The sequence below is a fragment of the Poecilia latipinna genome, unplaced genomic scaffold (assembly GCF_001443285.1).
Source record: "Poecilia latipinna isolate Pla-1442-1.1 unplaced genomic scaffold, P_latipinna-1.0 Scaffold307, whole genome shotgun sequence".
NCBI classification, from domain to species: Eukaryota; Metazoa; Chordata; class Actinopteri; order Cyprinodontiformes; family Poeciliidae; genus Poecilia; species Poecilia latipinna.
The window spans coordinates 243,100-265,599 of record NW_015112923.1 but is presented as its reverse complement, the minus strand read 5'-3'; the positions used below and the strand labels follow the sequence as shown (position 1 = coordinate 265,599).

The 22,500-nt window shown below is 41.4% G+C and overlaps 4 protein-coding genes and 1 long non-coding RNA gene across 6 annotated transcripts in view; 3 read left to right on the top strand and 2 right to left on the bottom strand.

The window, feature by feature from the left end:
* The window catches only part of pou3f3a (POU class 3 homeobox 3a), a 2,086-nt gene extending 721 nt beyond the window's left edge, over positions 1 to 1,365 (top strand). The window contains exon 1 of the mRNA XM_015034623.1: positions 1 to 1,365. This exon is cut by the window's left edge and continues 721 nt beyond it. Coding sequence (XP_014890109.1) covers positions 1 to 836 — 836 coding nt within the window. The 3' untranslated portion in view covers positions 837 to 1,365.
* The window catches only part of LOC106948781 (uncharacterized), a 22,467-nt gene extending 8,796 nt beyond the window's left edge, over positions 1 to 13,671 (bottom strand). The window contains exon 1 of the long non-coding RNA XR_001425249.1: positions 13,600 to 13,671. This is a non-coding gene — a long non-coding RNA (uncharacterized LOC106948781). The remainder of the gene's footprint in view (positions 1 to 13,599) is intronic.
* On the top strand, positions 6,273 to 11,506 carry gpr45 (G protein-coupled receptor 45). Its single transcript, XM_015034625.1, has 2 exons — positions 6,273 to 7,320; positions 10,055 to 11,506. Exon 2 carries the CDS (start codon positions 10,143 to 10,145, stop codon positions 11,310 to 11,312), a length of 1,170 nt encoding a protein of 389 aa, XP_014890111.1. The 5' UTR covers positions 6,273 to 7,320; positions 10,055 to 10,142; the 3' UTR covers positions 11,313 to 11,506.
* Positions 13,161 to 16,362, top strand: cunh2orf49 (chromosome unknown C2orf49 homolog). Its single transcript, XM_015034628.1, has 4 exons — positions 13,161 to 13,487; positions 13,655 to 13,809; positions 15,046 to 15,298; positions 15,462 to 16,362. The coding sequence occupies exons 1-4, from the start codon at positions 13,377 to 13,379 to the stop codon at positions 15,516 to 15,518; spliced, it is 576 nt and encodes a 191-aa protein (XP_014890114.1). The 5' UTR covers positions 13,161 to 13,376; the 3' UTR covers positions 15,519 to 16,362.
* A 1,428-nt stretch (positions 16,363 to 17,790) lies between these two features.
* fhl2a (four and a half LIM domains 2a) lies at positions 17,791 to 21,329 on the bottom strand. 2 transcript variants are annotated; one of them, XM_015034626.1, is made up of 6 exons: positions 21,178 to 21,329; positions 19,390 to 19,565; positions 19,125 to 19,299; positions 18,373 to 18,542; positions 18,113 to 18,299; positions 17,791 to 18,027 (listed from the first exon to the last, which is right to left on the bottom strand). In XM_015034626.1, the coding sequence occupies exons 2-6, from the start codon at positions 19,543 to 19,545 to the stop codon at positions 17,876 to 17,878; spliced, it is 840 nt and encodes a 279-aa protein (XP_014890112.1). In that variant the 5' UTR covers positions 19,546 to 19,565; positions 21,178 to 21,329; the 3' UTR covers positions 17,791 to 17,875. The 2 variants fall into 2 exon arrangements, with proteins under 2 accessions (XP_014890112.1, XP_014890113.1); XM_015034627.1 differs by lacking the exon at positions 21,178 to 21,329 and adding an exon at positions 19,662 to 20,060.
* Positions 21,330 to 22,500: the final 1,171 nt, after the last annotated feature.

Sequence of the window (22,500 nt, the reverse complement as noted above, 5' to 3'; positions counted from 1 at the left end):
GAAGCTCCGCGGCGCACATCAGCAGCATCAGCGAGGGGCAGCAGCAGCAGCAGCAGCAACAGCAGCAACAGTCTCTGGTTTACTCCCAGCCGTCAGGATTTACAGTCAACGGGATGCTGAGCTCTCACACCGGGCAGAGCCTCGCTCACTCGGGGCTGCTGCGCGGGGACTCCCCTGAGCTGGACCACCACCACCATCACCACCAGAGCCACAACCACCACACGCACCACCACCAGCACCACGGAATGGGCCACGACCCGCAGTCCGACGAGGACACGCCGACGTCGGACGACTTGGAGCATTTCGCCAAACAGTTCAAGCAACGTCGGATCAAGCTGGGCTTCACCCAGGCGGACGTGGGCTTAGCCTTGGGGACGCTGTACGGCAACGTGTTCTCCCAGACCACCATCTGCAGGTTCGAGGCGCTCCAGCTGAGCTTCAAAAACATGTGCAAATTGAAGCCCCTGCTCAACAAATGGCTGGAGGAGGCCGACTCCACGACCGGGAGCCCGACCAGCATCGACAAGATCGCCACGCAGGGGAGGAAGAGGAAGAAGCGCACGTCCATCGAGGTGAGCGTAAAAGGCGCGCTGGAGAGCCATTTCCTCAAGTGTCCCAAGCCGTCCGCGCAGGAGATCAACTCCCTGGCGGACACGCTGCAGCTGGAGAAGGAGGTGGTCCGGGTCTGGTTCTGCAACCGCAGGCAGAAGGAGAAGCGCATGACGCCGCCTGGACTGCCGCGCACCCCGGAGGACGCGTATTCTCAGGTTGGGAGCATCGGTCCGGACACGCCGTCCCCTTCCATAGAGTGCAAGAGGATGTACAGCGACACGTGAAAACAGCCAGGACAAACTGTCCAGGCAAGAAACTGAGAGCAAAGACGGAGGGGAAATGTTTCCTGACTCACCAGAATTTCTGAGGAATTTTTTATATATATATCATAAATCCATCCGCAGTTTTAGTGTTTTTCTGTATGTGTTAATTCCAGAAGCGAGAAAAAAAGAAAAAAGAGAAGAAGTCTACTTTTGTGTTTGTTTGGTATTTATCTGTAATACTGTCTCTGGGACAAAAACATTAACGCTGATCTAGTATCTGCACAAAAGCAAGAATAAAGTACTTTAAATACAAAGTTAGATAAATATGAAGACAAAAAGTAAGACATTTTTTCCTAAATTGTACAAAATACAAGTTTTCTTTGTGATTCTGCAGAATTCCACCTCCATCCTGTTAAACCTGAAAGAAAGACATGTGTTTCATTCACTTTGTCCATGAATAGTTTTTGTAAGCCAGCAATAATAATTTAATCACCTCCCGTTCATATTTTGTGTTGTGCAAAAGTGGAATTAAGTTGTGACATGAAAATGGCAAAAGAAAAAAAAAGTGTAGATGAACACTCCTTTTATTCAGTAAGAATTTAGCACAAATTCCCAAAACTGTATGTAAGGTCTGCTGTGTGTTCCTGTGTAAAGATTCAGTCTATTTATTTTTCCCTATGTGTCTATTTTCATGGAAGACCAATAATTTAATAAATTTGACATAAAACCATGTTAATACATGAGATGATAATCATTTTGTTCTTACGTTCACATGCTCACATCTCATCAGCGTCATCTTGGCTTTGGTTTTGATCAACTAAGATGTGATCTGTGATTTTTGTGGCCGTTTTAAGGCCTAAAAAAGCCTTTATTGGTTTATACGTTTTGATATTGTGGGGTAACCTACAGATATTTTCACGTAGGTGCAGGAAAATCAACATAAAGTCATTTTATTTAAAATCATCTGCTGGTTTTGTGGGTTAGAAAAAGAGGCAACGAAGGGCCTTTTTTAGGACTCCTCGTTTACGGAGGAAGGCTGACGTAGGAAACAGAGGATCTAAGGAAGATCAGCACCCCAAATTTGTTAAAACAAATGGGTTTGCTCTCACACTGAGCACAAATCTGAATAATTTGCCTCATGTTTCTGTTAGAGCCCCTCTGACCCCATCAAGAGTGGCTGAACCGATCACGGATCAGTTAATGAGCCCGTTCGTGGGGTGATAAACCGCACATCAGACCAGCCGGCGTGGCAGCGCTGTGGACTGCAGCTCTGTGGAAATCAGCCAGCGGATGAGGTCGGCTATCCCAGATGGCGGTTCACCTCGGCAGCAGTTGCCAAGGTGACGGCGAGATGGAGTGACACGAGGCAGCAAGCGGATCTTTTGCCACGGATGATGGGTTTGGGGAGATGGGGAGCCGAGTGAGTGAGGGCTGACAAACAGCCTATAATTTCATCTCCTTGTCTCTAAATATCACAATAATCCATGAGGTGATGTTGGACATCTGGGGACATCTGAAGGTAAGGGGGACAAGCTGTAGAAAAAGTCACAGAGGTTATCTGACCCCTTTGCGAGAGGTCAAAGGTTTGCAGCTACTGTAGCTGCTGGGAGGTAAACAACAAACCAGGAAGTTAATGCATCACTTTTAATCACTGTCTGCGCTGGCATGCAAACAAAACACTTCCTTATACACGTGATTTCGATTTTGATTTGTTTTTCTCTTCGGGAGCTGTCACTCTATACGCTACATAATGAAATCAGTTTCTATACATATATCTTTTACCGCTGGTGTTGCTTGTCGCGTAGATTTGTCAAAACACCCAAGCAGACGGCAGTAACTGTACAAGGTGTTCATTTGTGTGTCCTCGCCGGGCAGCTGGCAGCGTTTCAGGAAAAGTCTGGACAGACTTTGGACAAACTGCAACAAGAAAAACCAACAGCGCTACACTATGAAAACAGAGAGAAAATCAAAGTGGAACAAAAGCTTCAGAAGGTTTTTTTTTTTTTTTTTTCAAAAAAATACAGCAGCAACATTTAAACTATTTGAGAACAGAAAGTATAAAACATTTTCACTGACAATTTTTCAGAAAACGTGACTTTTTCAGGGAAGGTTTCAGAAATATTGCACCCCCCCCAAAAAAAAAACAAACATTAAAGACACAAACACAACAATATATAATTTAATTTAACAGAAATTTAGTTTTTGATGGGAGTTTCACTTTGTGTTAATTTTGTTTTTGCAGACTTAATTGCACTGTTGTTACTGTATTTATGTGATTTTTGGTGACATCATCTAAAGTTTTGTCTTTTTCCAGATGAGTTTCCTCTATTGTATATATATATTTTTTTGCTAACTTTATTTTCTTAATTTTACTGTCATTTCTTTTAGACTGTTTGAACTTTTTTCTAGTACAGTTTTTGATTTGTTTAAAATAGATGCTTTAAATTATTTGAAAATGTTTTGTTTTCAAATAAAGATACATTGTTAGTTTTTTTTGTTTTTTGTTTACTTGAATTTGTCGTTTTGTGTTGCTAAGTACCTTTCTTAATTTTCTGTGTTTTTTTACTTTTTGCTGATTTGTTTTTTTTTATTACCAACCAGCTTCCATATTTTTGTTTTTCTGTACTGAGTTAAAAAAGTTTTGTTTTATAACACACTGATTGCATATGAGTTATGATTCACATATTCTGCTTTTTTTGTTTGTTTTTGTTTTATTAAGCCTGAGTTTCTATCTTCTTTGCTTCTGCTGTATTTCTGTTTCAGGAAGAGAGAATAGTTTTGTTTTTCACAATTTGCAGAAAAAAACTTTTGACGTTTTAGGTTTTAGTTGTCTTGCATTTGCTAATTGAATCACTTTGTTTGCTTTTGCTGCCTTCAGCCAACATTTTGCTTAGTATTTTTGGCAACTTTTGTTACTGTTTCTTTTGATTTTGTCCACATTTTGCTACAACATCTTTTAATATTTTTTGTTTTTGGTGACCTGTCCAGGGTGTACCCTGCCTCTTGTACCATGACCTCTTGTGACCCTGCAAGGATAAACGGGCATACACAGTGGATGGATGACCTCTTTGTTTTGCATTTCTGACAATTCTCTTGTACATTTTCTTTTCTGTTACATTTGATAAAACATTTATTTTTCTTCTTCTTTTATGGTTGATTGTTAAATGAGTTATTTTGCCAACATACTTATTAAATCCATTATTGCAACTATATGTTCTTCATGAGACATTAGCAGTCAAACTTAAACTAAAACTCTGATGCAACTTTACGCAACTTGACATTTTCTGTCCCTTTACAGTAAAAAAGATAGTCTGCACATTTTAGCAGCATCCTCGGCCACAGTGCTAATGGTCAACATCTATCCTTTGCCTTTTAACACAACATCTTCCCTCTTAGCAGCAAGAAGAAAATGGAGGTATAATATACGCTTGCAGGATTGTGTTGTGATCCCCTCAAAGCCTGACGATGCAAAGATGGGAGATAAGTCTGGAATTGGGGGATAAAAAGATGTTTAAAGGGTTTGTCATCACACGTCGCTCAGTGAATATCAATGCTGGGATTTGAAGAGGACGAGCTGATGATGCTACAGAACATGCAAACTCCTCAATCAACAGAACAGGCTCAGCTCGTACGTATATATATAAAGAAAAAACGCAACGTTCATATGAGGAATCAGAGTTTGTCTGTGTGTGTGTGCTCAGCTCAAAAGTGACATCATTCATCAATAGATTATTGTTTCCTGCGTCTCTGAGCCATGTGGTGATTGCAGTTCCACACCGAGGATGTTATTACCTCCTTGCAGTTGTAACTACTAATGTGATTGCTCATAATTGCTCTTAAAGCCTTGTTCAGAGGTGCTTTACATGAAGCAATTACTGCGAGATTAATCCCCCTCTTTAATAGTTGTTGTTTGTGTCTCACAGTTTGCAGCACAGCCACACATGCAGCTGACTAACACCTGCGCCTGCATCAAAGTAATCATTTAACAGCGGCAAAGCCCCAATCTTACAACTGTTTCAATCCAGTTTGAACATTATCAGTCCCCACTGCTCTGTGTTAATTATTTTTTACAACAGGGAGATATGTTAACCACCACGTCTAGCACTGATTAACACACTGCAGGCTCTGCAGAAAAGAGCAGAAACTCATGAGGTGAGTAATGATTTCCTGGAATCAGAAGATCCTAAAAAGTGCCCCTATTCGGTGCGTGCGAGTGCATTTTAAGGAGTCTGACTTTTCCCTCTTTTTTTTTTTTTAAAAAAAAAAGAAGAACCCTGAACACAAGTCAGTGTCCTCTCCCGTCTGAAGGTTCTGATCAAAAGAGATTTTTCACTTTGCTTGTGTTTGCTTTTTCTTCGTTGATTGATGGAGCAGCTACCAAAGTCTCCCAATCAGGAAGGAATTAAAGCAAACATCTGTGGAACGACGGACGGGGAAATGAATTGTCTTTCCAGCGAGCTTTGTTGTGTGGCTGCCACTGAACGTGACAAGCATGCATGTGCCAGACCGCTGGAGTGGAACTCGTTTGATGGGCATGTTCAGCACATGGGCACGATGCCAATTTAGACAAGCATGCCATTTGAAAGAATATCGGCCTGCATGCTAAGTGACTAAACGTAGCTGTTTCTGTATGAGCGCACCAGATTTCTATTGCAAAAACTAAAATATTTGTGGAAAACCTGTGTATGAGGGGGAGGTTTTGCTCTCTTTTGGCATCTGATTAAAATCAATAAGATATGAAGGAAAACAGGATGTTTATTTTTTTTTATTAATATAGACAGATATTAAATATATATAAGGTAAAAGCATACAGTAATTCAATCAGTACCTGAACATACAGTACAATGCAGAGTAGCTTGACCAAAAGGAAGTTAGCATTAGGGCAATACTGCCACCTTCTGGACATATTTAGCAACGCATGTGAGCTTTCTTCATGGTTATGGGTAAAAAAAAAAAAAAAGGGAAAAAAACAAAAACAAACCCATCCATTTACCTTCAACAAAAATAAATAAAGCAAAACAATACTCTGACACCACCAAGGGCGATAATAAAATTAATTTGGAACAAGAAAAACAATTTCCCAATTTAAGTGAACAAACACAAATAAATTACCTTTGGAAAAAATAAAACTGGATTTGTTTCTCAGTTATGAAGCTAATCTGGATGAGTCATGTTAACGAGTTACGTAATGAATATGTGATTCATTCAGAACTGAACAATCACCAGAAGGACTTTTTAAAAATGCTGGGTTTTTTTAATTTAATAAATTTAATGGACATTAGAAAAAATAACACAATTATTCTAACATTCTAGCTACATGCCTGTCTATAAACAATTTAACTTTTCCTCCACATTTGCCCATAGGACGATCACTGTGGCTCTGCTTGCCAGTTGTGTGGCTGTCTAATCTAAGCTTTAATGAAAAAGAGAACTGTTGACAAAAGAAAATCCAAAGAGGACACAGCAAATATGCAGACAAAGAGGCTCTGGTTAGACGAGATACAGCTGAAAGTTTTGGCTTTGATGCATAATATTTTTCGTGGAGGAAAACACACACATTGCCCATCACCCTGAATGCACCATTGTCTGTGAAACACAGGGATGGCAGCATCTTGATGTGGGTTGTCTTTTTTCAGGAAGGACAGGCAATCTGTTCAAAATTGTTGGAAGGATGGATGGAAGTGAAAAAGGAAAAATATGATAAAAAAAACAAAACCTGTTAGAAGCTGCAAAGTGTTTGAGTCTGAGCTGGAGGTTCACTGCAGCAGGATAACAACCCTTACATAAAGTCAGAGCTTTAGCGGAATATTTCGACTCCATATTTTAGCTCTATTTTTTATACAAGTACCAATGAAGCAACGATTAAGGTCTCCAAGCAATAAACATCTTTATTTGAAAAGTACAAATGGATAGAAATACTTTATTGTTTTGTACAGTTCAGCTGGCTAAGTGCAGCCTGGTCAGTGAGGATATCAATAAGCAAATACAACTGGATTATGGCAAAATTTAGCTTGCAGTAAACAGATGTCTCCCAGCACATATCACCTGCCGCACTGGAATTAATACAAAAACTCTCTGAAGTACTTTCCACAGTTTGAGAACCATATGGTCCAGTCAAAGCCCAGACTTCAGTTCTGTGGCAGGACTTTCCGTTCAGATTCAACCTGTCTTAAACTTGATTACGTTAAAAAATAATAAACATGATGACAAAGTCATTATTTTAACTTTATTGAACACACTTGTCGGGAGCAATAGATGCAGCCTGGCGAAGTTGGCCATAAGGAGGAACATCGTGAGGAAGATCATGTTTCCTGCCTGACTGCTCCTTTAACGCGGAGACCACCTGCTCCTCTGGCGTCAGCAGCGCCCACGGGCGGCACGATGGCTGCACGATCGATCCGGCGGTGAAATGTTGCAATGTGACATCTTCTCATAACAACGCTGGCATGCGCCGGATAAAAGGCTCGGGAACGACTCCGTTTTGCCTTCAAACCTCTTGTATCGGGTAAGTCATTCTGGGGAGCGTTTAAAGAGATTGTGGTTGATTCTCTCTTAAGAGGGCATTTTCTCCGCCGTGACTCCTTCGGTTTCCGTAGAAAAGCGATGGATGCGGACAGCAGCGAAGTAAATCATCTGCGGGAGAAATCCATATTTGTCAAGCTGAGAACACGCTGTACAGCCCGAGTGACGGAGCTGAGTCAAAACACTTCAACAGGGGGAAAATGTTGGGAGCATCCGGTGGGGGCAAAAAATAAATAAATAAAAAAAAAGACTTAAAATCTGTATGAAAATGAAGACATTCGCGGCTCTGTCTCAGGTTACCCAGCTGTTGTCGCAGCAGGGCTGCTGCCGGTCTGACCACACCTGAAGCCTGTGACCCTACAGCAGATGAGATGTTGCTGTTTATTTGGCTTTTATTCATACGTCTTCTGTCTGCGCAGACTGGCTGATCATGCGTGTTTCTTATTGACAGTTGTGCACAGCGGATGAAAGTGAGGGCTGCTTGTTGCCATGGAACTGCTGATCTTGTTTCCATGGCAACAACCAGCATCACTATGCAGTGACTTGAAAGGAGGATTCCTGATCTACAAAGACGATTTTCTTTTTATTACTTTTTTATTTTCTTTCTTTTTTTTTGAAATGATGGGATTCTGATTGATTTGTTAGATTCTGATTTTAATCTACATCTATACAAGACATTACAAATACACTGAAATTAAAAAAAATATAGAAAAATGTAACTTAGATCAAATGGAGTATATTAGTGTTGATCTGCTAAATTTTGATGTTTTATGTTTAAAATACTTGAAATAAATGAATTTGCTACCCCAGTAGCTTTATCTCACATTGACCATTTTGAAAACAAAAATAAACTTATACTTTAGTTAAGTGTAGAGAGAGTTTTAAAGGTTTTATATCTTTACCAGAGGTGCCATACATTAGGGAATCTACTCACAGTCCTGGTTAGCTTATATCCATATTTTCAAAGGTTTCATGTCTGGAAACATTTAAACTATTTTGCATTGAAATCTAAAATGTAGCTGGATGACAATGCAATTAAGAATTCATATAATGTTAGCTTCTATTATGTATATAAGTATCCACATTGCCCCCACTTGAACTTTGTAAATTATTTTGACAATGCCCACCAATATAAAATAATATATTTTCATTACTTCCTGGTATTTCAATCTAAAATAGAACAACAGCAACAACAAAAATTAACGTAAGCCTAATAAGTCATTTTTGAAATCATTTTAAGTTATAGTTAACATGATGAGATAGGGTGTTAACTATAACTTAGTCACCTTTAGTTTTGCCAAAAAATTTAAGCCATCTTCAAGTGTTTTGTGTTGCCAATAAAGAAAATATGGTTTCCTTTTCATATAAAGGCTAAAACAGAACAGAGCCCTGACTACCATGACAGTTAAAGTGTAATAAACGTCTTATCATGCTGAGAGTCACCACGCACTCAGGAGTGACTCACATGCCTCCGACTTAATAAAGCTGCATCATCATTATCCAATAAGGCAACGTAGAGGGGAGAGTGGATTAGGATGACAGCTGACTATGCCGTGGGTGGGCTGTAAATGTGTGTATTCCTACTCGTGTGAAACTCTGATGATGACCGCTTGGCAGTTAATCATCAACTTCTGCGGACTAAGCTCGGCGACACATTTCTCTCCCGTTTTGCAGGCCTGTAAGCAGCGGGTAACAGCAGTGTTGAATCGTCAATGCTTTCCTCAGTGAATATTTTTGTAGCGTTTCCACTGACATGAAATTCACACCAGATGTTGGTGGCGACACAAGTGATCCACATATACAAAATTTGCCCTCAAATGAATGTACATGTAAAAAAAAAAAAAAAAAAAAAAAAAAAAGGACATATGGAGTAATTGAACACATGAAAGCCTTTTATTGGTAACAAAAACCTCAAGACATCTTTATGGAGAAACTAGTCACAAGCATCACAAGAAATTATTTTTGATCCATTCTTCCACAAACTGTCCTCAGATCAGGAAGCTTCTCAGGATCCTTTCAACTTTGATCTTCGGTTCTTTGCACAGATTGTTAAACGTCCGGCACAAATGCAAACCGAGTTAGAGATAGCCGCTAAACCTAAACTAAAAAAGATCAAGAGAGCAGTGATCAGAGAAGCAGCCAGTAGATCGATTGTAATTCTGGAGGAGCAACAGAGATCCACAGCTCAGGTGGGAAGGGCTGAAAAACAATGAAGAACTGTTGCTCCACATGGAAATGTGGACGGATAAAATCCTTTCTTAAAAAGAGAAAGCCATAAGTAGTCTCGTTTGTTGTTCACCCTAAGCCATTTAGAGGTCACAGCTAACATCGACAAGATCAAGAACATGCAAAATGCTGTCTGTGGTGCATCAGTGAAACATAGCGGTAGCAGCATCATGCTGAGTGGATTCTTTAATTTAGAAGATAAAAAGAAGCTAGTAGTTGTATAAGGACACTGATGGAGCTATTCCATTTACTAATTAGCTTATCTCTGATGGCAGATAGTTGAGCTGGATTTTATTCACGGGTACCACAGAATAAGGGGATGAATAAAATTTTTAAACTTTTTATTTGCAAAACTGCTTTCATCTCTTTTCTTTCCTCAAAAGTCTGCAGTTGTATGAGATCAAATCTAAAAATACTAACGTACTTGAGAAAAACACTGCACTCGCTTTATAAAATCACAAATTGTTTTTATTCTTGTCTTCCCGCTCCAGGTTTTGCCAGGAACCTCACTTGGTAAACTGTTCAGAGTGACAACCTCCAGCCAGCTATGTTCTTCTTTCCCTGCGTTGATCGTGCCTGATGAAAGCTGCTATGGCTTTTTGCAACGAAAGCCTGCTGGACGACTGTGACCTCTTGGAGCCAGATATGGAGGAACCAGCAGAAACTCTCCCGCCGGAAGCGTCGCCTCCTCTCATATCGGTCACTCTCCGGGTGACACTGGCGGCCATTATGATCTTCATGATAACCATCGGCTTCCTCGGCAATGCAATTGTTTGTCTGATCGTCTACCAGAAGCCCGCCATGCGCTCAGCTATCAATCTCCTGCTGGCCACATTGGCCTTCTCTGACATAATGCTCTCGCTGCTCTGCATGCCCTTCACCGCTGTCACCGTGGCTACCGCCGACTGGAGCTTCGGGAGCGGCTTCTGCCGGGCCTCCATCATGCTGTACTGGCTGTTCGTTCTGGAAGGGGTGTCCATCCTCCTCATCATCAGCGTGGACCGGTTTCTCATCATCGTGCAACGGCAGGACAAGCTGACCCCACACAGGGCCAAAGTGCTGATAGCAGGCTCCTGGGTGCTGAGCCTGTGCGTGTCGCTGCCGTCCGTGGTCGGGTGGAGGACAGGTGCAGCGGGGATCGGGGGCACCTGGGCGCCGCAGTGCGTGCTGGGGTACAGCGAGTCGATGGCAGACCGGGGGTACACGGTGCTCCTGGCTGTGGCCGTGTTCTTTGTACCATTTGCTGTCATGCTGTACTCGTACATGTGCATCCTGAACACGGTGCGCCGCAACACCCTGCGCATCCACAACCACACCAGCGAGCGCTCCTGTCTGCCCGCCCTCAACCAGGTCAGCAAGATGAGGCTCACCGGGCTGCAGCGGCCGCCTCACATCAAGGTGGACATGAGCTTCAAGACCCGAGCCTTCACCACCATCCTCATCCTCTTCGTGGGTTTCTCCGTGTGCTGGCTGCCCCACACCGTGGTCAGCCTGCTGGCCGTGTTCAGCCGGCAGTTCTACTACAGCCCCATCTTCTACCCGGTGAGCATCGGCGCGCTGTGGCTCAGCTACCTGAAGACGGTGTTCAACCCCGTCATCTACTGCTGGAGGATCCGCAAGTTCAGGGAGGCCTGTCAGGAGTTCATCCCCAAAAGCTGCAGGCTGTGTCCCCGAATGCCAGGCAGGAGCCACAGGAGAGTGAGGCCCAGCAACATTTATGTGTGCAGCGAGACTCAGTCTGCGGTGTGAAGCAGCGACTGACCCTCCCGCTAAATGTTTTCATGTTTTAAATGCTCCCCCAAAACAGGAAGTATGGTTTAAAGCAATATACCACCAAGCATTGCTTCAATAATGAACGCTCCATCTAAACATAATCTCTTGAACTTTTTCACATTTGTTTTGTTTGCAACCATAAAAACTTCATGTGCATACTCCAACACAAAGTAGCACATACATCGGAGGACGACGTTTGTTCCCCATCATTTTATGTAAGCTAACTTTAAGCAAAGTCTCATACCTGGAGAAGGTATGCAAACATTTATTCTTAAGTCTCGATACATATTTTCAAGTTGAGATAAATCTGCACTTTGACTGGGCCATTCTAAGATATTATTTTATTTTATTTTTTCCCTAAACCAGGGTTACTCTAATCCAATCTGCCCCATTTCTAACACCTGAATAAAATGACTCATATTCATCTTTTAGCTCTGCAGAGACCTGGTAGAGGGTCATTAATGTGATTCAGGTGTGTGAAAACATGGATGCATCTAAAAGCTGCAGGACGGGAGATCTAGAGGGGTGGAATAGGGCACCTCTGATCTAAACCATTCTGTTGTAGCTCTGTCTGTGTGTTTAGGGTTGCTGTCCTGCTGGAAGGAAAAGCTTCACCTTGAGTCATTACAGCCTCTATCTGGTTTTCTTCCAGGATGGTCTTTTATTTAACTCCATCTCCCTGCTGAAAAAAAAAACACCTTTCCACAACAGAATGCTGCCACTACCATGTTTTACAATGGGGTGAAAGTGTATAGAATGTAAAATACCTTCTTATGTCTTGATGAGATCGAGGTTGTACTACACTCCATTTGCTTTTAAGATGATGGATTATGGTAGGGGTGTCCAAAGTTGGTCCTCGAGGGCCGGCATCCTGCATGTTTTAGTTCTCTCCATGGCTTAACGCACCTGGATCAAATAATGGCTCATTAGAGGCCTAATGAAAACACTGACATGCTGAAAAGGTTGTTGCTACCACCAGGGAGAGAACTAAAACATGCAGGATGCCGGCCCTCGAGGACCGACTTTGGGCACCCCTGGATTATGGAGTTCTCAATGAGATCCTGAAAGCTTTGGGTATTTTTGTATAGCCTATCTCGCCTCATTTATTCACTTTTCATTTTATCTTTAAAACTATGTATCATTTTCCTTCCATTACACAATTATGTGCTACTTTGTGTTGGCCTAACACATTAAATCTCAATAAAACATGTACAACTTCGGGGTTGTAACATTGGTGTGAGCAGTCTTATATGGCACTGAGCCAGTGTGTCCTTTCCGTGCACAAAAAGGTAAAAAATGAAATACAAGAAAAACATCATATGTCCTGCAAACATCATGTGCAGTATATTGTCTACTGTTTGTTTCCATAAGTAAATAGATGTTTAGTTTGCAGATTATTACAGAAGTTCCACCTGTTTTACATCTTCCCTTGTGAGCTACTGGTTTGACCTGTCTGATGCACGCTGTAACCTGTTGTCCTGAAACAAATCATTGTGGGAAAAAAAGACTTTTGTTGTCAGATGTGTAAAAGTGAGGGGGTTACAGACAAATCAGACAGTATAAATGTTCAGTAAGCTATTAAAAAAAAAAAAAACTAACCAAAACCAAGAAGTGCAGAATTTTGTAACATCAAACTGTTGTTTTGTCAGTTGTAAATGTTTGTTGAGTTTAATTTCTAATTTTTTGAAAGGCAAAGCTAGGTTATTAAAGATTTCTTTTGTATGAAGTTCCACTAAGTGTGTGTGTTTTTCCTGAAATAGGAAAAAATATATACTCTAGGCCTCCGTATATCTATCTATCTGCTCATCCATCCTCTGTGGCTGCTTGACCTGCAGGGAGCTAGTGCCTTTCTTGAATGATCCTTTCCTATTCGAGAGTTTCGTTTATCATGAAATGCCATAATTTACCAAGAAACTAAGAAAGAAAACAGCCTTCTGAAAGACACAGCAGAAAGAGCCTGTTGTGTCCAGCAGGCGGCAGTGCAGGATTGCAAAAGAGAAGCTATCGTCGATAATTCCTCAAAGAAGAAGAGTAGCAACAATGGCTGCTGCCACAGGACAAAATAAACAGAGTGTTTCGACCTCAGATGCGGACCTCTTACTTCACCCTGAGCTCCTATCTCAAGATTTTATACAGCTAATTTTAAAGGAGGTGAGTTAAATGTTGAAGAGGGTTGCGGAAGTAATCATTTAATTGTGGAAAAAACGAAGAATGTTGACATTTTAGCTTGTCAGCTAAACAGTAGAGCTGTTTTTCGCTCTACTGCGTGTTGTGTGAATTTCATGTTGGATTCAGAGGTTTTCTTTGTTCTGAACCAGAGAAATGTCAGTACCAGAGCCTGTGAAGACAGGGACCGGCTCACAGCGCTCTACCTGCGGCATGTCATCCCGCTGCCGCAGAGGACTTTACCCGACAACCGCTGGGGACGGACGATGCAGAAGAGCCGGGGGAGACAGACAGCCGCTGGGCACAGGTCAGAAAGGTCAAGGTTCACTCTTCAGGCAGCAGAACATTGATGGATTTTATCTGAAGGATACATTTCTTGCTGTCGGTTAGGCTACTTTTTCTATATTTATCCCAAGGAACTCTTTCACATTGTCCCACGTGTCATTTATCACCACAAAATAAAATAAAATAAAAAACACATAAAGTGGAAAAAAATAAATAAAATATCGATTTTAGACAAAGCTAAGTATTAAGAAGTTGCATTTTTTAAATTTCTTTGTAAGCCTCTATGATATCAAAAAACACATGCATCTTAAGGATTTTAGATGAGCATTTTCCAAATCATTCTTTATTTTTATATTATTATTGTTACATAAAGATGTAACCTTATGAAGTAAAATCTACATAAAGAGAGTACAATACATGATTGTTTTTGACAACAATCTGTTCTACATCATACTAAGTCTCCTGCCAAGCTATTGCTGACAGTATCTTTCAAATGCCTTCCAGGTCAACTTGTCTCTTTTAAATATTGATTTATTGTTGATCTTCTGAAACATTTTGAGAGGCCACATGTTTCCCTCAAGATTTATTGTATTTAGTAAGGCTGTTTATTCTTTGCATTTGTTTTCAGGCACAGTCCTTATACCAGCCGTTCATCAATAAATTCACATCTTATGGATGATTCTTACTCAGCTTTGCAGCTGATAATTTATTTCTTTTCTATCATCTTCTCATCTGGTGTAGTTCTTGGAAGCATGTTTTGTTTTTTGGGTTTTTTTTAATGGTTTTCTTAGTTTTTAGTGGCCTTTATTTGAGAGTGGTCAGACATGAAAGTGGGTAACGAGAGAAGGGAAAGACATGCATGAAAGGGCATCAGGCCAGGACTCGAACCTATGGCTGCATCAAGGCCTCCATACACGGGTCGCTATTTAGCCCTGCACCACCATAGCACCCCTGGAAACATGGTTTTGAGACATCATAATTTAACAAAATCAAATTATATTTTAGTATCAGATGTGTCACTTGTGTCAGACTGGATTAACTGTAGTAGATATACATTTGCAGAGTTGGAAAATCCCTACTGGGAACTGAGGTTGATCACAAGAAATTATCCACCATAAATGTAAGAAATAGTAAAACAATTTAAAATTAAAAATTAAAACAGCTCTGACCTTCTAGGAATTTACTCATTCCTTTGCAGATGTGTCTATCTTTGACTGAGCATCTGAACATCTGTTGGATATTTTTGTCGTGTTTCTAGCTCCTGTAACGACCAACACAGGAAGAGACCTCTCATTGTGTTTGACGGGAAGTCCTCTCAGTCGGGCCCGCTGAAAGTGAAGAAACCCGAGGGCACGAAAGGCTCCGCCGGAGTCACAGACAGACTGAAACCTCCTCCTGCTGCAAACCTTCCTAACCCCATCCGTAAACTCTCAGGCACTTCATCGTCGTCTTCCTCGTCCACACATCGCAGCTCTGAAACCGAAAACCTCAAACGGGACGCAGGCGACTCGGTAGGAAGTTACTCTGATCGACTGGAAATCCTTCAAATCAGTTCATGATATTGTACTGTAACAGCTCGAGGAGTTTTCCCGAAAAGAAAATGGAACAAATATTGCTTTTAAAAGACTATAACAACTACTAAGTGTTATGATTCATTTTCTCTTGTTTTTTCAGGGTGCTCTAAAATCTGCAGAGGTGAAGAAAAAGATCCAACACATAACGTGGCCATGACACCTGACCCAGCATGGCAGCTCAGACTCATCCGTAAATCTCTCCCCATCATCTCTTTTACCTCTCACAGCCTAACCTCTCACCATTACAGTTTTCCAACTAAAAGACGTAAGGAGCGTTTTCTTGTTTTAGACGTACACAAGGACCCCTTTAATATTCTTATTTATGGTGGACAGAGACACTCAGGAGATCAACCCTGCATGTCGAAGTCAGGATCTTCCTGGTTGCTTTTTGCAGCCTCAAGTGCCCTTTTTGTCCTCATAGCCAGCATCTCCCATCTTGTTTTTTTATTTTTTTTTATTTTTTATTTAATAACAATGACTGTTGATGCTTTCATGTACAGTATTTGATGAAAATGTGATTTTCCTGGTTCATAAGAACTACAGAAGAATCCTACACTTTGATACGGATAGACATATTGATGCACCAGTGAGACAGACTTGTTTCCCTAATCACCACATTGTATAGAAGTTGAATCGGTGTCATTTGGTAACCAATGGATGCTTTTCAGTTTTTGCTGTAATTCCAGTAAGGTCAAGATTTTATTTAGTAATATTTCTAAAATCTGTAACTGATCATGCTCAAGGTTTAAAGAGGCATCGAGCGGAAGGTTTAGGAAAACTATGACTACTTTTGTATATCGAACGTGAACCGACCCGAGCTCAGATCCCTGTAATGCTGTATTTACTGGTTAGGATAATTTCCCTTTGCAGCTGATGTCTTTGATGTAGACAAAGTTCATTACAAACACACAGGAAAAAAAAATGTTTTCAGCATTTGTAGAAACAGTTTTTTAAAATAAATTCTCAACACACCTCTTTGTTGCCTTAAGTCTTGGAGGAAAGTTTGTTGGTTTTGTCTCAATTATTTCATTAACATTTATTGTAAAATTTACAGTACATGACGTACTGTTATATTATGAAATCAAATATTATTGTCAAAGCCCTTTAATTTCTTTCTAAGTCATTTTGTTTGCACATTATAAAAGGCTACAAAAATTAATTGCTAATTACCGGTAGCTTGGATGTTCTCATCATATCAACTTTTTATCAGTCCTAGGAAACTACTTGATAATCAATAAATGCTTTCAAGGACTAATAGACTACTTACGTTTTATCTAAAGCTCCTCCAGAGAGTTTTTTTTTACCTCATCTTTTTAATGCTTTTTAGTAGTGAGCAAACATGTATTTTGTTCAATATGGCCTTATTAGGGTTGTAGCACAATGCGAATAGTATTTCTTGCCTGAATCGTTGCTTCAAGTCTTTTGCAGTGCGTCTCTGCCAGGTTTACACATCCGTCTTGCAACTTACACTTTCAAATGTTGCCACAGATTTTCAAATTGATTTAGGTTTGGACTTTCACTTGGTCATTTTAACACATTAATATGCTTTGATCTAAATCACTCCATTGTAGGCCAAAAAGTTGTTGTTTTTTCCCCCCTCCCATCTTCCAAATGTTTGCTGAATCAGCTGCATGATTTGCTGCTTAATTTAAACGTGATTTCTGTTGGATTTCTCCTTGTTACTCTTCCATGAAGGCCAGATTTGTTGAGCGCTTGACTAATAATATATCTTGACAGATTCTCCCAGCTGAGCCGTGGATCTCTGCAGCTCCTCCAGAGCTGCTTTGAGCCTCTTGACTGTTTACTTGAGCTATCATTGTAGACAAGAAGCCATACTCTTTCATTTTATTATGATTAGGAAGTGGTGGTTTAAACATTGGCTCTGAAATGTTTTGAGCTTGGGATACAGGTTTGTAACCTAATTTTCTCAAAGCATTTCCACATAAAATCCCAGTAATATGCATTTGTGGATGAACTATGACAAAATCTGAAAAATTTCAAGGTGAAACAAATTTACAATTCAGTTTTCATTTTATTCATTTTGTTTATTTTATTTTTTTATTTTATTTTTGACTTAAACATCTGTCTTTCATTCTGCCGAGAAAATATAAGGGGGAGCGTAGCTGAAATTCTGCATTTGAGAAAACTTGGCATTCTCAAAGATGTCGATAGGAAAACGTTGATACACCTCCATCGGGTTTGACTGCTCACAAAATGCTGATCACGCTACACTTCATGGCTGAAAGTTTAAATTAATGCTGTTGCTTTATTTAGTATGCAACCCTTTACATTCATGCCTACAGCTACTTTATTAGTAAATACATTTTCATCTTGAAGGAACTTACAGGTAACTTTGAATAAGCTTCATGAAGTCAAAGAACACAATTAGTGTGCAATCCGGAGCTAAAAACAATGTACAATCATAGTTACGCTAAAGATGCTATACTTTATTGTCTAATATTACTTATTCAATATCTGCCATTTGTTAGTTGTATTGTTATGCCTCAGGCTGAGTTAGATGTCTTTGCCACACTCTGGGCACAGGATATCATCCCGTTCGGTCAGGAAGCCACGGCCAACCAGGGACACGGAGCACTTCTTGCAGTTGAAGCAGTCGTTGTGCCACTGGCGCTCCTCGAAGGAGATGTATTTGCTTCCTCCGAGACCTGAAGGAAAAAACATCAAGTCTACCATCAGGAAACTTGAGAAAAGCGGTTTTGGATCCAGTTAGCGCGAGGATTGTTTGATTACCACTAATCGGGGTGATGCAGGAGGCACACTTCTTGGCATAAAGGTTGCAGAAGCAGTTCAGACAGTAGGCAAAGTCATCTCTGGAGGTGAACCTCTGGCCGGACAGCTGCTGCTTGCAGCTGGTGCAGAGGAAGCAGTCCTTATGCCAGGGCTGGTCACGGTAGGTCACCCCACCGGTAGTGATGGGCTAATCAGAATGAGCGTCATCTTATTGCCCTTTCGTGTTTCATAAATACACATAGAGGTGCTTGAAGTCCTACCTTCTTACAGTGCACACACTGCATGGCAAACTGCTTCTCGTAGCAGGGCACACAGAAGTTCTGGTTCTCCTTCGGGATGAAACTCTTGGTGCCGATTGGCTGCTGGCATCGCTTGCAGGTGAAGCAGGTCTCATGCCAGCTGTTGCCCTTGTGCTCCATCTTCCTGGAGCCTTCAGGAAATTGAGATGGAAGAGGCAACAGGAAGTCAAAGAGATGGAAAAAGAAGCAGTGCTGAGAGAGAATTATAGGAATAGGCAGCTTTGAATCCTAATAGAGTAATTGGGTAGTCGGTTCATTTTGGATAAGACTGGTTGCATTGTGAATGGTGTAATTAAATTTAACCAGAGTTAAATTGGCACTAAGCAGTTGGAGTTCATCTTGTACCTCTATGCACCACAAAGTTAATTTCCTTCATTTATGGTTTAAAATGTTTGGCTTTCTGCTGTAGGTGGCCAAATAAGAGTATTTCAGCTACACTGGAGGAAGGCAGAACCTTGGCTATTCCTTAAGTTGTTTGCAGTTGTATAATTTTAATAGAAAGAGGTGTTGCATGGAGCCGTTTTGGGCAGTCCAAGCAGTACTCAACTTGCAGAAATAAGAGCTCACCTATGGCAGAAGATATGCTAGAAATGCCGCTGTTCACACCAGCCCACCCGCCCTTCAGGAAGCGTCCCCCCAACTTGTCTGCCTTTGGTCACTCTTCAAAGGAAAATCTAAAAATCTTTGCATGGTGTATTTGCTTTCCTTTTTACCTGGCATGATGGTTTTCTTGCACTCATGGCACTTGGAGGAATACTCATTGGAGTAGCACTCGGTGCAAAGAAGCTGCTCATCCTTGGTGGAGAATGGCTTGTCCACCAGGGAGCGCTTGCACTGGAAGCACTTGAAGCAGTCCTCGTGCCAGTGACGGTCCTTGTAGGACAGATCCTGCAAGGAATGTCAGATAGTTGTTGCCAAGCTGACACAGTCTCATCTTGCACATGTCTGTAGTGTTTCTTTTTCAATTCAGGCACTTACCCTGGTGTTGCAACCGATGGGTTTCTTGCACTCTTCACAAGTGTTGGAGTACAGGCTCTCGTAACATTTCACACAGTAGGGATTGTCCTCTCGAAGAACGTACTTTTTCCCAAACAGGGACTCCTTGCAGTAGTGGCAGTCGTAGCGCTCGGTCATTTTGACCAAGAGTCACTCACCTGGGAATCGAAAGACTGCAGGCTTTATTTGTGTGTAAGACCTTTCCAAAGAAAAAAAAAAAAAAGGAAAACAGTTTTCTCTCTAATCTTTCCTACCAGATTTCACTTTGTTCTGTGCATCAGGAGCAGAGAGTGGCCGGTTGTGGAGATATAAATAACTCCCATCAGCCCTGCTTAGAGACAGTCAACACTTGCCCTCCCTGCATACCAACGCCCACTATGCAAGTGTGTACTGACCCATCCAGGGCCTCACTTCCAACTGTCAGGCTCAGATCCCTGTTTCCCTGGTCATTGTGAGCGGCACTCGTAGTAATGACTATTAAAAAATGAGCAGCTGCTCGGGGTCTACCTAGTACTGCGATACTACATATTTTTCTTACAAGTCCAGTTGGTTTTGTCTGTTCTTCATGTCTGGCTCATAGTTTTAAAATGAGACCTGTGACCGACTAGGGGCAGGGGGGTATCCTCTTGGAACTGAGGAGGCAATACCATTTTTTGAGTGGACAAAACCAAGACTTTTAATCCAGTCCGTGCCTCTCCGTTACAAACGCAGTCGACCCCTCCCACATTCCCTCATTGTCTGCTGCTCCCACCATGACTCACCTAGCTTATATAAGGATTTATCTGACTCCTAAAAATACAGAAAGATAATCTGAACGGCCACAAATAAGACCTGCAGCTATTTGGACGTGCCATGCAGCTGTTTTGTCAAGTTCTGGGGTCCGCTTTGATGCCCATCCATCTGGGAGACCGACTGCAAGGAATTTAACCTCCAGTGAGCTTTTGCCTCTAAAGAAAAGGTGACCTCTTTTAAAAACGTCTTTATATCTGAAATAAAATTTACAATTTCCCAGAGAAAGAAATGAAATAAAAAAAAGGTCATTTGCTGCGTTTTTTTTCTCTTCAAGCTTCCAGATGTTTTATTGATGTTGATAGTTGGTTTTAAAGTTGCGTTAAATATTGCAACGACTTGTACATACTCTGATTGAGATGCTTCAACTATTTTCCGGGATCAGGTGCTTTTCCAAAGCAACAAATCACGAGGGCATTCCTTTTCAATTAAACACAGTCTGACATCAGCGCATAAATTACAGCCTTTAAAGTGGATAATGGAGTTAAAACAACTTAGGCCTTAATTTGTACGGGTTGACTTTAAATTTATGCTCAACCCATAATGCAACTCAACTAAACAAGTACATGTTAACTGCACGATACTCACTAGCTTTAATGCTGAAGCCAAACATCAGATGTCCCTGTAAAGGATGCTGTGATGCTGATCATCCAAGAGAAACTCTTGGATGAGGAGACAGGAGGAAAAGGCCTAAACTAGCTCTATAAAATGCAATTAGCAGATTTTCAAAGAGTTTATTTGGAGAAATATGGAGAGGACAGTGGAGGGAGGGATGAAGACGAGGTAAAGAGTTAGGGATCTTGTGCAGCTGGAAAACAGGAGCACATGGATGGGTGGGAAAAGGGAGGCACACACATGAGGATGCCGACGAGCAGCACGGCCTCAGAGAGGAGGACATGGCGAATGAAGACCAGTGAAGAAGAAGAGAAGGATGGACAGGTGAGTGGATGGATGAGTAGAGGAGCTGAGTTTGGCTCTTACCTTCCTGTGTGAGGAGTGTGTGTCTGTGCTGAGTCTGGGGTAGACTGAGGGAGGAAGCTCCGGGCGCGCTGTAGTTACTCCTGATTACGTTAGCCGACCCATCACAGGCTAATTGGAAATGAGGGAGGGGTAGACCGGGAGTGCAGCATGGGGGCAGGGTCTTTCTTTTTTTTTCTTTCTTTTTATTTTTTTTTTGAGATGATCTATAAATACAGCAGCACCTCTGAGAGATAACTCTCGAGGCCCCTTTTCATGTCCACACTCAGGCACCAGCACGACCACGCAGCCTTTTAAGGTCACTCAGTTGTTCTTCTCAGTCTCTCTCTCACGCACTCACTGGAGGTTCACTCAGTCAAAACTTCCTTGGATCATAAAGTAATACACTTGCCAGGGCTTTTCCCCGCTGACCTGTTGTGTTTTACGTACATGACTGCAATGATGTCACAGATTAGAGAGGATTTCCTATGCTCAGATGTCTCATCTGTCCCCACGTCTTCTCACATTCCCTCACAGGAGACGGCGTCTTCCAGCCCGGTGTGGTGGCTACGGTATCCAGGTCTGCTAACAACAGAGAGTCACGCAGTTTCTAGGGAAGTTTGGCTTTCTTGTGTGCAATCCTTCACTCTCTCATTCACACAGTGGGCCCGTCCATAACACTCCATGTGGGTGCTCTTCCAGTCTCTCTCTCTTTCTGTGTATTGGGAAGGTTTTTCTCAAAATAAGCATCCCCATGGACCCACTTTGATTTTGAGGCTACATGTGTGTGATGTCGCCAAGTGTATCTGTGTTTCTAGATGGTGACGACAGAGCATATATCGTAGTTTTTACAATTTTTCCTTTTCAGTTGTGTTTGTAGTTCATAGTACCTCTTTACATTTACTCAGTTCCATTTATGCAATGCGGTTTTAAAGTCGCTCTGCTCTTATTTGAGTGCAATTGTGCATACTCTACCAACCTAATTGCATCAGTGAATGAAGAACCAGCTAGTTTCAACCAAAAATGCACTGGACACAAACACACAATTAAAGTTTAGGTTAAAGCGAGACTTCTGGTTTTTAGACATACTTCATGGTATGAATGTTATTTTTTTCCTTTTATTGAGCCTGTTTTGTCATTCAGTTTTCACTTCGAAAACAAAAATACATTGACACAATGGTACCCACCTCTGCCCATGTATATTTTCATGACAGAAGTTGAAAATTTCAAACTTACCCTTCCTCTCTGCATAATCATGACTATTTACATACATATCCTCGTGACTACCAGTAGTTCATTTTTGTCCTCTGTAGAGGACATTTCTAAACTTGAATATCTCCCACCCCC

What these genes read in the sequence shown, in the direction of transcription:
- gpr45 (XM_015034625.1), top strand. Translation starts at nt 10,143, where the DNA reads ATGAAAGCTGCTATGGCTTTTTGCAACGAAAGCCTGCTGGACGACTGT.
- cunh2orf49 (XM_015034628.1), top strand. Translation starts at nt 13,377, where the DNA reads ATGGCTGCTGCCACAGGACAAAATAAACAGAGTGTTTCGACCTCAGAT. An exon ending in TACAGCTAATTTTAAAGGAG is followed by an intron (nt 13,488 to 13,654) that starts GTGAGTTAAATG and finishes GTTCTGAACCAG; the next exon opens with AGAAATGTCAGTACCAGAGC. An exon ending in CAGACAGCCGCTGGGCACAG is followed by an intron (nt 13,810 to 15,045) that starts GTCAGAAAGGTC and finishes TCGTGTTTCTAG; the next exon opens with CTCCTGTAACGACCAACACA.
- fhl2a (XM_015034626.1), bottom strand. Translation starts at nt 19,545, where the DNA reads ATGACCGAGCGCTACGACTGCCACTACTGCAAGGAGTCCCTGTTTGGG. An exon ending in AGTGTGTGCACTGTAAGAAG is followed by an intron (nt 18,300 to 18,372) that starts GTAGGACTTCAA and finishes CATTCTGATTAG; the next exon opens with CCCATCACTACCGGTGGGGT. An exon ending in CTGCATCACCCCGATTAGTG is followed by an intron (nt 18,028 to 18,112) that starts GTAATCAAACAA and finishes TTTTTCCTTCAG; the next exon opens with GTCTCGGAGGAAGCAAATAC.